This window comes from Lagopus leucura, unplaced genomic scaffold (genome assembly GCF_019238085.1).
Source record: "Lagopus leucura isolate 7727_CA_CO unplaced genomic scaffold, USGS_WTPT01 63738-0_obj-0_obj, whole genome shotgun sequence".
Classification (NCBI taxonomy): Eukaryota; Metazoa; Chordata; class Aves; order Galliformes; family Phasianidae; genus Lagopus; species Lagopus leucura.
The window spans coordinates 21,572-37,037 of NW_024967459.1; the positions used below are offsets into that span (position 1 = coordinate 21,572).

Sequence of the window (15,466 nt, forward strand, 5' to 3'; positions counted from 1 at the left end):
TGTGCGTGTGCCGGTCCTGCGTGGAGTGACTGTGCAGGGGGAAGGGAGACACTCTCAGCTGAACCTCAAACGTAAGTAGAGGGGGCAGGCTTGGGGAAGTGGGAGCCTGGGGAAAGTGCAGGGAAGCGGGAAGGGAGCCTTTGTCTCCTGCTTTGTTTTCTGAAGTGTGCTGTATGTATTTGTCTTTGAAGAAAGAAAAAATCTCAGAGAGTTTGTTTTCATTCGTTGAATTCTGATCACTATTTTGGGCAGCTGACTCAGATCTCCACAAAGGAAAATACGGGAGTTATGTGCCGTTCTGTCTAGATTTTTAAGATGGATTTGGAGTTTAGCTTGGTGGAAAAACCCTGGCTGTGCAGAAGCAGATGTAGCAGGTGATTGCTCATGCCAATACTTGTCTCATCATCATGATCTGGTTGATTGAACCTTACTGTGACACGATCATTAATGCTTGGAAAATTTTAATGGGAAGAGAAATATCAAGTGAAATCTTAAAGCAGATTTCAGAGTTGTTATCCTTTTGGAGTCAATTAATGTAAAGTGACCTAAATGGCATGCTGCATGGAGGTTTGTTGGTTGTTTATATGTATGTGTGACTTGGAATATTTGAAAACATTCATGGAGAAAAGAGGATTTGCTTGTGCATTGCAAGTAGGTTACAATGCAGAAAACTGTGATGCTGCCTAGATTGGAGGAATTAGTGTGCTACTGTTCTTAAGCCCCTTATATCTTATGTATCTGTGATCTCATAACCTAAAATGCACAGAATTTAGGATGAAAGATTTCCTACTCAATCTTTGATAACTTGACTGTACTCAATTAGTGAATCCAGCTCTGAGGTTTAAAGAAATATACCATGAAAACTGCCTTCTTTTTCTATCAATTATCACACAAGTTATAAGCGTCAGAGAAACTTCAGCATGGGGAGGGAAGCTGTGGATGCTATCTAATTCAACAAGTCTTTCTTCTAGAGTAAATCAGAAGGAAGGAAACTGGAGCAAGCTTTTTGTAGAGCCGTCTTGGCTTGAAGTGATATCTGGATAGCTAAATAATGGTTAAGTGTACAGGAGTTTGAGCCTGTAACTCCTAACTCAAAATCAGATCATTTAGGCTCATTGACTGTGTTCTGGCACCAACCGAGCTATTCCTTTCTAATTGATTTTGCTTTTTTAATCACATTTTTATTAGGGTGGCCACATGGGTTATGTATGCTGTTAAACTTTAGAGAAAGTTTCCTAGAAAATCCAAGTTTTTTTCCTGGCACTGTATACTCAGCATGTTTTGAACTACTTCACATTCTATGTTAGTTTTCTTGCCATAATGACAGCCTTGTAAAAAGATGAGTATGTGCACATACACCTCAGTAAGGACATCAAGAGATTTAAAGTTGACAATTTTTGATATTACTTGCCTACATTGCATCTAGGAATTTCAGAGGTTGCAAATTATTCCCTGCATGATGTCTTGTGTTTTCAGTGTGTCTGCCTGAACCCAGCATGTCTTGGCCAAGCAGGAGTTCAAGCAGGATTCATGAAAGTTGACTAATAGACAACTTACACATTGTACCCTATCAAAGCACTAGAAATAGATTTGTGAATTTTAGGTTTAGCCTGATAGCAAACCTTTTGAACTGATAGTTGTTATTTTGACATTTACCATACAAATTGGTAGAGTACTCTAAGGAGCTGTTAAGTTCAACAGACAAGAAAGACTGGAAGGCTTGAATGCTGGGTGAGTATTTATGCCTGATGCCCATGAATGTTTGCATGCTGCTATTGGCACAGCTGTGTTGCCAAAGAAATCCCTGGTCAGGTGAAATGAAGTCCATGCTGATTGGCTGTTAACGTGCATAACTTAAAAAGCTGAAGCTAGTTTAGAGTTGATAGAGTAGTGGGAAGGAGTACTACTGGGTGGAGTTCCTTTTTGTACTTGGTAAGTTAGTGTATGAAGAGGAACTTAATATCAGGTGAGGAGGAAATTTATTTGTTTTTGAATTATGGAGAGGGCAAAGTATTTCCATTGAATCTTTTGTAGACAATGATGCTTGTGATCAGTAAATTATGTACTTTGTTGTTGCATACCTAGTTTCTTATGTATCCGGTAACTTTTACCACAACATCTTTTTTCTTTTAAGTGAAAATTCTGCTAAAGTTCAAATAATGTAGTTTGTTGAACTTTTACTACGATGGAAGAACTTTCTTCATTACACAGAAGACTGAGTATTAGTAAATGAGTTAAAGGTGAAGGCAGCAGCAACAGAGAGCCCTTGGGTTAGTGGCACTGACTGGGAAAGATCTTGTGACAATGCTGCAGGTTAGTACCAGTCAGTCACTTCTAAAGAAGCTGACAAGGAAAGGCAGCTTGCCTTGTACGCCAGTGGGTTGCCAGATGTGCCTGCAGTCTCTCCTCAGCAGTGCATAAGGGGGCAGAATGATGGTGTTCTAGATAATGTATCGAGACTTTTAGATAACCCATTTGCAATGGAACTGTTATCGTGTTCCCTGATAAATGCTATGAAATAGCTTAATAATGTTATTCTTAGCTCAGTGGTTGTTGTGAACGTAACCTGATCACAAAGAAAAAGCAAACTAAATACAGAAATCAACTGCTTTTGTGGAATTGAGTGGACTGAAAAGGTTTAGTATAGGCTCAAACTTGAGGTACGAGCAACACTTTGCTAGAATTTCTGTCATTTGTTTGTTTTGGGAGACTGCTGCATATCAGTTCACTAGCTGGCTTATGCACTCTTTAAAAATATAGGTTCAGAAGGAGCTGTTTTTTATCTGAGATAAGGGGGACGACGCTACAAGAAATCTGTGCGGACTTTCTGTGGCTTTCTGATTCAATGCAGAAAACAAGCTTACACCTAACCAACTTGATGGCTTTTTTTTTTTTTTTTTCTTTTTTTTTTTTTTTTCTTCCTTCTCTCAGCTCATAAGAGAAAGCTGGCTTGTACTGAGATTTTCTCTTCTGTAGCTTCTTACAGTGTTTCAAACCAAAATTGCAAAGGGGATACATCAGTTATTTCAAATGTAATCCATATCTAGGGATAATTATGCAGACAAGAAGATTGTGTCCCAGTATGGGTGTGCTAAAACTTTCATTACGTATTGTAGGGTCTTGAAAAGTAGTCCGTGAAAGCTGTTTAGAGAAAAAAATAATTCTCAACATAGTTGAAACAAGGGACTACATTGGATCTACTATTCTGTTGTCCTGATGCTTCTTCAGATCCCGGTGAAGTCGCTTACCTTTATGAGAGATGTCGTTGCTTCCTCCAAAGCTAGTGATGTTGGGAGATAACTAAGTTTTTTTGAGACATAGAGAAGTCACTTCTAATATTCCCACCAAATGTAGTATTATTTATAAGACTCTGAGTCCCTGGGTTGCTGTAATTGCTCTCTAATTATGTCCATATCACAGTTTCTTATCAGTTTGTCATTGCTGCTCAAATCTTCCCTTGAAATATTCTTCAGTACTGTAGTAACTTGTTAATCTCAAATACATTTGCCAGTTACAATTGTTCTTATGAGTAAGTTTATTTTTCTAGCATTGCCACTCTACGACACCTGGAGGAAAAGAAACAGAGTAAGTTAATACTTTTTTTTTTTGTCTTTCAATAGTAATTGAAATAACCTTTAATTCCACTTACGTTCTAGTATCTTAATTGTGTTTAATTTGCCTTGTGATGTTGCATTCCTGACATCCTGAAATAGTTTAGGTTGGAAGGGTGGCTGTCAAGTCTCACCTCCTGTTTCAAGAGTGGATAACTTCAATATTTTGATATTTTCTGTGGATGACGATTGCTTTGCCTCCCTGTTTTCGTGCTTCACAGATCTCATTGAGCATTTTGTCAGCTGCAATTTGTCAAACAATCTGAAGCAAGGACCTGAGTGCTGAAGAGTTCATAAGAAGATAACTGTGTTTGAATTTAGCAGATCAAGATCTGCAGACCAATGTTGCATGTGCTGTACTTTCTGCGTTCTTTCCCTGAACATCTGCTGCCAGATGTCATAAGTAAAGCGTGGGAGCTGCTGGAGCTCTATTCTGATACATTTTAGTAGTTTTCACATGTACAAAATACAAAATAATGCACATGGCATCCAAAAAGTGGAGATTTGCTTGAAGTTGTCCTTTCTACCCATGACCAAAATTTCAAACAGATTTCCCAAACTGGTTCAAAATGTTTCTGGTATCAGGCATTCTATTAGCAATATCATGCAAAGTCATCAGGGAAACATAGGCAGTAAATTCTCTGGCAGAACTGCAGATGTTTACACTCAACTAGAAAAAGTAAAAGTGATGTGTAACTGAACTGTACTGTAGCTTGTATTAAAGATGCATTCATTACATTTCCTTCATCGTTCATCATGAACAATTCCTAGTGAGCTGCAGAATAAAAATATAAATAGCAGATGATTTGGCAGCAATTGATTTTTTTTTTTTTTTTTCTTGTAAGTTTTAAATTAGCATTATAAGCTCTATAGATATCAACTCGATTAACTTTTTAATTAGCGGGAATAATTATTTAGAAATACCTCTTCTAAAAGTTATCATTAGTTTTTTGGTTTTTTTTTTTTTTTTTTTCTTTCTTTGTTTATTGCAGAAGGCATAAAGATAAGCAAATGCTTCCATGGGATCTCCTGTAAGTTGCAGGACATGATTTGCAAAGCAGTTCTTGCATGCAGACCCCTGGGCCGCATCTGTGCAGGTCTCCTTGAGAAACGAAGCAGTGCAGTGAAAAGACTTCTGATGTAAGAGACAATGGGTAAGACCAGGGGTGGCTGGTGAAGGATTCCCTCTCTGGGTTGTCAAAAGTAAGGAATATATATAATTTTCTCAAATAAAATACAACTAGATAGTTTTGAATGCATACTTTGGCTACTTGAAACTTTTGACGTATCATGCCAAGTTGTTATGACAAAGATCAGAATTTCAAAATGTAGTTACTTATGGAAACACAGTAACAGTCCTCACATTGCTCACGATAAAAGTAGCAAGGTGTGAGCATCACTCTGCACTTATATGCCACTGCTATGGTGCATAAATGATTTTTCCCCAAAGACTGCAAAAGTCATCATCACAGTTTAACAGCATATGCTTTTTAAAATGTTTTCTAGCTAGAACAACATACTCAGTAATTTTTGCTTCATTCTCCTGTGTTTAGCAGTAACCTGTTCCCTCATGGACGAAACATATATGCACTGAGATGTGATAGTTCAGATAATCAATGCTGGTGCTGCATCAAAATTGTGTTTGTTCAGTCTGCTACCTCCCTAGGCAGGCGAAGTTTGTGCTGGTGTTTGGGTTGTATTTGAGCACGCATCTGATCATTCAGAAGGGGTTTATGACCAAGGGAATAAAGTGGTGGGACTCTCCAGGACAAAGGAGCGTACGAGCATGCAAGAGGTGAGAAGGGGAAGGTGGACTGAGCCCCAGCTCAGTTGGGTATTAACAGCTTTCTAGGATGGGCTTCTATTTACTTGTTTTTTGACTCAAAGGCTCAAAGGATATCTAGACACATGAGTATGCCTACCTTGATGAGCAACTAATAGGTTTATTCTCAAGATACTGACAACTTACAAATACTATAAAATCAGCAAAAACTAACTTGCTTTCTTTTGGATTTTCTTGTTTGTTTTGTTTTTTCCTAATGCCTCCCATGAATGTTGTTTGATGGGTTGCAAGTACAAGAAGTTTAAGTACAGATAGCTAGGACCTGAAAAAAAGCGTCTTTCTAAATATGAGACCTTGAGGCCATCTAGACAAACTAATGGGATCTTATCCCAAGGAGACAGTTGGCATTATTTCCATCTCTGTAAATACCCAATATTTGAGGCACACAGACGTGCCTTTGGTCCTTTTCATCTTGCCCCAGGCTGGCACTTCTGCACTGAATTATTCTGATGACACAGCACAGAATTTTCCCAAATGAGCCTTGGAGTCAAGTAAGTAATGTGTTCTCTCAGCTGTCTGTACAGTTCAGTAACAGCTCAGAAATACATTCTACAATGGCATTAGTCAGACACAAATTCTCCTGCAGCAAAAATGCCCAGTCTTTTTTTTTTTTTTTTTTTTTTTTTTTCCCCCTAATATCACAAATAAGCTGACACTGGATTTTTAGAAAAAAAAAAAATTCTCCTTGGGCATTCCAACAAATCTTGATGGATAATTGCATACTCACATACAACTTCAATCTTCAAGAAAAATACTCAGACTGCAGTTGTTCCTTTCTCTTCTCCCCCAATTTTCTGTCCCCTTTTTTGCCCTTCTCCCCCTCCTTGGCATCATCTCTGTTTTGCACTGTATGCGTCTGCAAGGCAAGCACTGTGTAAACTATTTATATCTATCTGAATCAGTACTAGCCTGTATCTGGCCTGCAATGCTCAACTGCCTCTGATAGTTGACCTGTTGTGAGGAGCTCTGGCAGTTCCTCTCCTCATCTGTTGCCTATGGATGAGCTGCATCACAGTTCAGCTTACTAAGCTAACTATCATTTCAATCTGCACTGTAAATGTGTGCTGGAGTGCTCCTGGTATGAACTGATTGGAATGAACTGTGGAAGAAGAGTGTCACCTGGAGACCAGTAGGAAAACTAACTTTTCCATTTGTGGTTGATCACTGTTTTGACTCTCTGCAGATCAAGTTAATTTCTACTTACTCTGCATTTATACAACAGTCAACCAAAACAAGCCAAGTTGTTTTGCTTTTATTTTTTTAATACCTGAAATAACTAACAGTATTTTCCATAATTGCTTATTATTCATGAAGTATCTGACCATTACTTGCTCAGCTATTGTTACCAGCTAGCAACCATGTTCTATTTGTTGATTCAAGATTTCATGCATACAAGATAGTCATTAAGCCCCACATCTTGTTGTTTCAAACCAGATGGTACTTCTTAATGAGTCAACATCTTCCCGTGGCCCTCAGTGAATTACAAGCAACTTGGCGACTGTTACCTGGTGGCTGCTTCGATTGAATGAGCTGTCTGTACAGGAAATGCAGGCTAATGTGTTGATTGCTCCCGTCCTGTCACGCCTGAACATTATTTGTTGTTTTCCTTTAAATTTTCAAGCTGTGATTGTATGGATGTAAGGACTTCTTGTTTAGTAAAATTAAAGTCTTCTTTAGGAGCCTGTGTAGTGTGTGAGCACAGAGAAGGCGCTCTGCTGTTAATTCACTTTCTTGCTAGTTCACATTAATCCTCTATGTAAGTGAGCCTGTACTTAAGCTCATTTCCCTGTAAATCACCTCCACGAGATGAGCTTGCTTCAGTGATCAAGATCAGAGCACAAGTAAGGCTTTAGATACTCTTGTATCTATGTAACGCAGATCACATCACCATTTCTGGATTTGATCAGTTATTTCTTACCTGTTGATTGAGACCATCCCTCCCCTTTCCATTTTAATCTTTTTTTTTTGCTTTCTGCATTGCAAGCTTTGTTAATCTCACCAGCTGGCAAGCAGAAACAGATGGCTCTAATTACTTAGACATTATTTAATCACTAAAAATCAAATTTAAATATCTCTCATGGAATAACACTCCCCATCTGTTAAGTCTTCCATTTTTATTTTTGGTGAAAGAGACCAAGTTTATTTTTCTGATGCCTCCTTCTTTTGCCAGCCACTTGAGGGACAGCTGTTAATTTTTTTTATCTTTCATTTGCTTGCAGAGCTGTTAGTTGCCCTTCCAAGAAAGGCCTCCAAGCAGCTACGGAGGTGACAGCTTTTTGATGTCATAGTCTCATCTCACATAAGGGTATGACCTCATTGTGACTGATGTGAGTTGTCAGGTCCAACATTTCGAACGATCAAAATGCAAGCGATTGTAAAATTAACTTAAAACAAGCCAAAGAAAGTCAACGCAGAGCAGGCAAGAGTGCCAGAAGCTGTCCCTGGTGCAATTACTGGCATTTTTCAGATTGCTTGTTTACATTTCTGCTTCAGAGTGGGATGATCAGATCACTATGGACATTGTCTCTAAGATCTACACTCATGAAATGGTTGTGTCTTTATCGCAGCCCTTGTGTTTCTTCTCAAGTTACCAAAAGGAGAAAGAAAAGCCAACCTAGGAGAAAAATGATTAGGTGAGAGCGTTTTATGTGAACTCTTGAGAACTTGTATCACCCATTAAGGATTCAATATATTGGCTGAGCAAAATATCAAGTGTTCCTTCATTATCTTTTCAACCGTGCCATTACAGAGAATGAGCCAGATTGGCTTATACAAAACAGGCTATTCACCCTACTTCACGTGACCATGGCAGTACAGAGTTTCCATTAAACACAATTTATCTGACTAGTTGTGCTGAGTCAAAAGCAGCCTTGTATATTCTCAGCAGTGTGAAAAGCTGAAGCTGAGGAGAACTTCCTGCACCGTGTCTTTAAGCTCTGTAATTTTGCAGGCTTCTCAACTGCATGCTCAGGAGGTCTAAGTTCACTGCTCATGACATGAAAATACACAGACTGAATTAAAGCAGAGCTTATACCGTTTTCCTGCTAAAAGAGGCTAATATAAACTAAACCTGATAAGACTACAATGATGATTGCACTGAATATGACCTATTGAGCTTAGTTGCTGTTCTGGTTGCTGAGTCATCTGGAAAATATTGTAGCAGTTACATTCTTTTTCTTGGTGTTGGAGTGGAAGAAATTTGAAAAATTCTGTTGTAGTTTAATTTTATTCTTATTTTTCATGAGAAATTAAAATTGTCAGAAAAAAACATACAGAGTAGTAATAATAAAATCAGTTTCTCATTACAGCACATCACCAGGGCCTCAATTTTTTTTTGTTTTTGAAATGTATTTGTAGTCCTAATTGTCATATAGTAAATATTTATGTGGGAATTTATATAGCTTGTTAATCAAAATTAACGTGTATGTCAGAGATGGTGTCGTGGGAAAAGAGAAAAAGCTTCTATTTAGATATCCTAAATCCTTGATGATGCTTTTGTTTTCCTCCTGTTTATTTATTCTGTATTGAGAAGGGATTTATATTAGAAAAGGAATGTTTGTTGAGCAAAGTACAGTTTAAATTCTCAGACTTACATGTGTTTGAATTGTTATTCTTAACCTTTTATTTTGTGGGATTACGCCAAATCAGTGAAATATGTGATTAGCTTTGGGATCATTTGAATCATTTTTGCCTCTTTTATTTAGGGGATTTTCACTAGTGTGATGAAATTGTTGTTGAGAAAAAGTATATGTGCATATATATCAGTACATCTATCTTGTTAGATTTGTATTCCAGTGTTATAAATGGTTTTCCCTTTTCATCTCCCCATACAGCTGGATGCACGCTTTGTGCTGCTACATCAGGGCAGCACTGACAGATTGAATTAGTAGCCCTCTTCTCATTCAGATCTCAGTGTTGCTATCACTGAGGTTAACAAACCTAAAAAATAAAAATAAAAAGCAGCTGTGGCGTCGTAGAGACTTTTCTGTAGGCAGGGTAACTTCTCCAAAGCTTGTGTTTACCTAAACAATGCCTCCCCTTAAGGCTTACTGAGATCTCAGATTTTGAGTAACCCCCAGTATTTACTGCCTTCCAGATTCCAGTCTGTAAGCTTCAGTAGTTCACATTTTGTCTTGTCATCAAGAGTTTACAAACTATTAGCAGAGTTTACAAATTATGCTGCTTTCCAGCTTCTGACAGAGCTCATCATGATAATGAAATAAAGGGGGTCAAAGCATCCAAGTTGGTTCTCTCGGCAGAAAGAAAAGGAGGGCTCCCTTTGGGTGTTTCTCAAGTGAGTTTCCGTATCAGTGCGTTCCCAGTATGCCGAAGTAAAGCTTAATGTGTATGACAGGCAAGTTCTACTTGCTCTGAAGCATATCGTTCTGTATCATACCCTTCTGCATCATATCCTTCTGCATAGGGTTAAATCCTGAGCATCGTTATTAGATAACAGGAAAAGGAAGAAAAAAAACAAGTTGCGCTTTCTCGCATGATTTAGCCTCTTCGGTGCGTGCTGCCACGAATAAGGCAGGGTTCTGATTCGGTGCAGGAAGGAGATGAGGTTTGAGGGAAGAAGAATGGAGTTTGTCACAGATGTTTCTGTAGATGTTTGTCACAGATGTTTTTCAGCCCTGAAATGACCCAGGCTACTCAGCTATGAAAGCCCGGACCCAATTGTTCTTGGTGTCACTGAACATCACGATTACGTTTTTCCACCGAACCACCTTTCCTAACGGTGCTAGGTCTCGCACCTCATTTTAAGAGCAAAAGCAACACAGAGAAATGATTTTTCTAGCTGCTGGACTGCTGGGAATGGCTAAGACCTACCACTGCAGTCAGAATCAGAAGATGATCCCTTTCATTAGTTTCTTCTCCTACATGAATGCTATCTTTGGTGCAGTGCCACTTTGTAGGAGGCTGTCCTTTTATGGTTAGAATCTAACAGACCACACAGAGATCTTGAATTCTGCTTTCAGCTTTGCAGCCGTAGCTTTTCTACTTTTTAAGATACTGTTTTAGTCCCATGGGCTTTGTTTCCACTGTTTCTACTCCGGAGCTACTATTTTATGGATGTTTAACATGTGCTATGCGCTTCACTCCTTATTGCTGAAAGCAGGGTGCCCCCAGGAGCACATCAGTAGCATCACACAGTTATCGTGGTAACGCCTATGGCTAGAAGAGTGCTTTTGTGCAAGGAAGAAACTGTTATATGTGCACCTCATAGGTAAGTGAGGAAGTAGCAGAAAGAAGAAAAAACGGTGTGAGAAATTTTAGGAGCCAGCAACTGCAGAGAAAAAGCTGCTATCGTCATTTCCAAGCGGCCCCTTCAATATATTTAGATGGGCAGCATTTGTCATCTTGAAGGTTATTTACCTGCCTTGGTAAATAAGAGTTGCCATCAGGCTAATGATTCAGCATCTGCTCATCAATGATGCTGATGAGAGCGGAGTGGATTTGCCGTAGGCTGCTCTGTTACTTCATTTAGCCAGTGGTTGGTTGAATAGGTTTCAAAAAATACATAGGCTGTTAGCTGTGTTTGGTTGCTTGCTCTTTTTTCTTCCTTCAGGCATTGGTGTTAAAGGACAGCAAAATAGTTGTCGAGACTACCAAATTTATTTGTACTTGCAGAGGTATTGCTATTGCTGCTGTGTCGTTCCTCTGATCTCCTGCCTTTCCCATGACGGTTTCCCGGTGTTTACATTATGGTAAGTCAGTTGTTCTTTCGTGTGTTTCCTCTCAGGGTTAAAAATGTAATGAAGGATACCTGAGGGAAACTTGATTTTCATTTGATTAACACACACAGAAGTGTGTGCGCGTGTGTTCAACATGCTAAGCAAGTGTTTCCAGGAATGCGTGTACTGAATGTTCTCAGTTCTCCTTCCCTTTGTTTTCCATCCAGGATGTGAAGGCGGGCACCCAGCCACACTCTGTGACCAAGTCAGAGATCCCAGACCATGTTCTTTACACGATAGGGACGTGCGTTCTTGTGATCGGCTCCATCGGCATCATAGGAAACCTCCTAGTTCTCTACGCTTTCTACAGGTACCCAGATTTCTTTCCTTTCTCAGCTTGCCTTCTAGTTTGTATGCATCTCTGTGAAGATATTATGCATGGATTTCTTCTTGAGTTAGAACTTCAAGAAAAGGTTGTTGATATCAGATGCATACACCTCGTATACATCCATGCACGTCACCAATGTACTCCTGTGTAAATTCCTTGTGTTTTGGGGATTCTACAAAAAGTTGGGGAAAAAAAAACACATAGAGCCTTGACTTAGTAATAATTCTAAGCAAAATGTAAGGAAATGTTTAATAATTTTGATAATAGAAACATCAGCCCCTCTGTTGCAAACTCCTTCACTCCCTTTGTAGATTTTGCTGACAATAACTAAGGATGAGGTTCCCATCAGCCCAGTTTATCTTGGAAGAACCATGGAAGCAATGTGCTACCCTAATGCCATCAGCTCATGCCATCAGCATGTTCCCTGCTTCAGGCAGATCATAGGATTTCTGCCAGCTTGTATGCTTTCTGGGATTCTGACAGTGTCATAGACGGTTGAAGCTACTGCATCTAGAGTACGCAAAAATCTCACAAAAAAAAAAAGAAAAGCCGCATTCTACTCCATGTTACGATGCTGGAAATTCCAGCATCGCTATTTGTTAATACGAAGAAAGGCATTCACATTAGTTGCCAATATTGCTATACAATGTCACACAGAGAGCACATCAGAGAGGCTTCAATTGATAGAATGAATGAAGCACTCTGGAAATTTATTTCAAGCCATTTAAAATTGCTCCATGCAGTTTTCGAGAACTAAGTAATTTATAAAAGCCTGTTTGTTGCCTTTATCTAGAAGAAAATGACTAGTCAGCTCTTTCTGTATTCTGTCTTCCTGAATTCAAATTCTAGGTGTCAAAGTTCTTAATTTAGCTGCGCAACCAAAACAGCGTTTCACTTTGAGGGCTAGCAGTTCAGCATTACACCTTCTCAGCATATCCATCAGAAGTGCCAGCTGTGAGGTAGAGGAAAGACAAATTCATGATTTAATTTATTGTACTTTTTAATCAGCAGAAAGAAGCACTTCAAACAGATAACGCAAAGCAGAAGAGAGGGGTTCTTTATTATGTTAACAGTGTTTGTATTCCCCTTAGCTAGAGATAAGGGCAGTCTCAAATGCCAGCTGAAGGACTCCTAGGGGATCAAAACTACAGGTTACCTGAAGCACGTTTTTCAACGTCAGAGCCTAATCTTGCCCTGGGTGGCACACGCTTGTTGGTGCTTATACAGGGAATCAAGGAAAGAGGCAGATTGCTCTTCTCTTGAGCAAAATCATGTATTTAAGGATAGATGAAATTCTTCCTCTGTTGAAGAGAAAGGACTTCTTTTATCCTTCCCTGCCTTTGTTAGTCATCATTTTGAAACAATGCATTTTTTGCTGTGGTAATTGATTGATGGTTGGCAATTCACTGAATGAGAATAACTGCTCATTGCCACCTGGAGACCGTTTATGCTAGTAAGTGAAACAATTAAGATGGCTATTTGTTCATTTGGCCTATTTCAAGCGATGCATTTCTCATCTGTTCTTAAGCAACAAGAAGTTGAGGACACCCCAGAACTTCTTTATAATGAACTTGGCTGTGAGCGACTTCTTGATGTCAGCTTCTCAGGCCCCCATATGCTTTATCAACAGCTTGCACAGAGAGTGGATCCTCGGAGATATAGGTACTTTCTGAGACCACTTTATCTTTCACTAGCTCTACTGTCTTTAATATATTTTAGTGCTAGTAATATTGGCTCATGGAATGGAGACAGCATCTCCGAACTCTGGAATTACAGCCTCGGTTTTTGACATGGTCTATCCATGTGATGACACGTTTTGTGTAACAATCTATTTCTCCATGTCAGCTTACAAAAGAAGTCAACAACAACATGTAATGATGGCCATTTAGCTTCTGAGGGTGAATGTCATGGCTAAAGATGGATAGGAAAATTTTCTTTGAATTATAAGTATTTTTATTAGTTTAAGAAGGAGTTAATATTTAGAAAAGTACATTGGTATCAATTAATGTGTTCCTAGGATCACACATTTAATTATGGAAATGTAGTGATTTGGAAGGACTGTACAGTGGACAAAGAACTGCCTGGATAGTTGCAGGTTGCGGCCAAGAGCTTCACGTCCAGGTGGAGGCCAGTCATGATTGGCGTCTTCCAGGGGTTCATCTTGGGACTGCTGGTCTTCAACACCTTTTTTAATGACATAGACATAGAGATCCAGTGCACCCTCGACAGGTTTGCTACAGCACTAAACTGAGCGGTGCAATTGATACAACAGACAGGCTTGAGGACTGCATCTGGGAACCTAATGAGGTTCAACGAGACCAAGAACAAAGTATCGCGCTTCGGTTGGGTCCATTCCAGTATGTGTTCAGGCTGGGAGAAGAATTCACTGAGAGCAGCCCTGCGGAGAAGAACACTGGGCTAAGAACCAGAACTGCTGAGTTCTGGTAGACTAAAAGCTTCCAGCATCCACTTGCAGAATGGAAGGCCAATAGTACCCTAGGCTGCAACATTTTTTGAGGTATCCATTTGTCATTAGTATATAGATATCTGCTGCCCCCTGTTAAGATCAATATATTGGGCAACAGTCCAGGAAAATGTAACTGTAATTAGATTGGATTTTCTTTGAGGCAGTTTTCCATTGACATGTTTCCAGCGACAGTCCACGGTGGAGAGTAGGACTTGTTTATACATATGTTTCTTTGTTTTTTATTTGCATGTGCGCTGTTACGGATGAACATTTAATTATGCAATTGCAAGGCTAAGAATAATTCTATTAATAATATATAATAATTAATAATATAATTATTAATTAAATAAATAATAATAATAATAATTCTATTAATAATTCTAATGGGAGAATAGCCCTGGGCTGGATTTCTGATTTTTTGTTTCTTTTAAAGAGGAGACGCAAAGACAAAAGCTGTGCGTGGGAATTTATAAGATCAGGCTGTGAGAGAAAACAAACACATGTTTAAGAAAAAATAACAACAACAACAACAAAAAACAAAACCCTGACATTGCCATTTTGTGCTTCAGGTTGTGACTTGTACGCTTTCTGTGGGGCGCTCTTTGGAATAACCTCGATGATGACTCTGCTAGCTATTTCTGTTGACCGCTACTTGGTGATCACCAAGCCCCTGCGCTCCATCCAGTGGTCCTCCAAGAAGCGCACCGTGCAGATCATTGCCGCTGTGTGGCTGTACTCGCTGGGGTGGAGCGTTGCCCCACTCCTTGGGTGGAGTATGTTGTCTGCTCGCTCTTTCTTCCAGCATTCTCAGTGCAGTCTACTTTTGCCTTGTTCAGGGTATGAAAAAATGACGATTAGGGAAATTTCTGAATGGATGCATGGCTACTGCCTGATGGTTTACGGTCATATAGTATTATCTGTGCCTATGACAGCGCAGTACCCTGGGTCGTTTGTTTTGCCCTGGGTTGTGTTCAAGGTGACTAAGTTGCAGATTGGGTGTTAGGTGCGTATGATAGTCAGCAATCAGGACCTCCTCTCCATGTGTGCACTTGCGTATAACGCAGCCGACACATCTCTCAAAGGCTATCCGTGCAGCATGGCATTTGTTTTAATCACTCTGTTGTTAGATTGGTAACTGTGCAAGTTTTGGTCATCTGTGCAAATAACATATTCCATGTATTTCATAGGTTCCTACGTGCCTGAAGGCTTGATGATATCCTGTACATGGGACTATGTAACCTACTCCCCTGCAAACAGAAGTTACACCATGATTTTATGCTGCTGCGTATTTTTTATTCCACTGATAATAATATTCCATTGCTATTTATTTATGTTCTTGGCCATAAGAAGTACTGGCAGGTAAGCAGTGTAACCGAAATATGTGAAACTATTTTTTCGTTGATTTAGAGCAATTTCTCAAAATCTTTATCTGCAGATAAATCTAAAATTAATCTCCATCGAAAGCAGAAATAAAGCGTGTGG

General features: G+C 39.3%; 1 protein-coding gene across 3 annotated transcripts in view; it reads left to right on the forward strand.

The window, feature by feature from the left end:
• Positions 1-15,466, forward strand: part of LOC122193121 (melanopsin-like) — a 27,897-nt gene continuing 12,431 nt past the window's right edge. For 2 of the 3 annotated variants that reach the window (XR_006182811.1, XM_042893845.1), the window contains exons 1-7: positions 1,894-1,966; positions 3,548-3,585; positions 11,086-11,162; positions 11,357-11,499; positions 13,046-13,179; positions 14,554-14,757; positions 15,172-15,343. Coding sequence is in view for 2 of the 3 variants with exons in the window: in XM_042893845.1 (XP_042749779.1) it covers positions 11,160-11,162; positions 11,357-11,499; positions 13,046-13,179; positions 14,554-14,757; positions 15,172-15,343 (656 nt within the window). In the remaining variant the exon portion in view is untranslated. Of the gene's footprint in view, positions 72-1,893; positions 1,967-3,547; positions 3,586-11,085; positions 11,163-11,356; positions 11,500-13,045; positions 13,180-14,553; positions 14,758-15,171; positions 15,344-15,466 lie in introns of those variants that run through there. The other variant, XM_042893846.1, reaches the window with a different exon arrangement.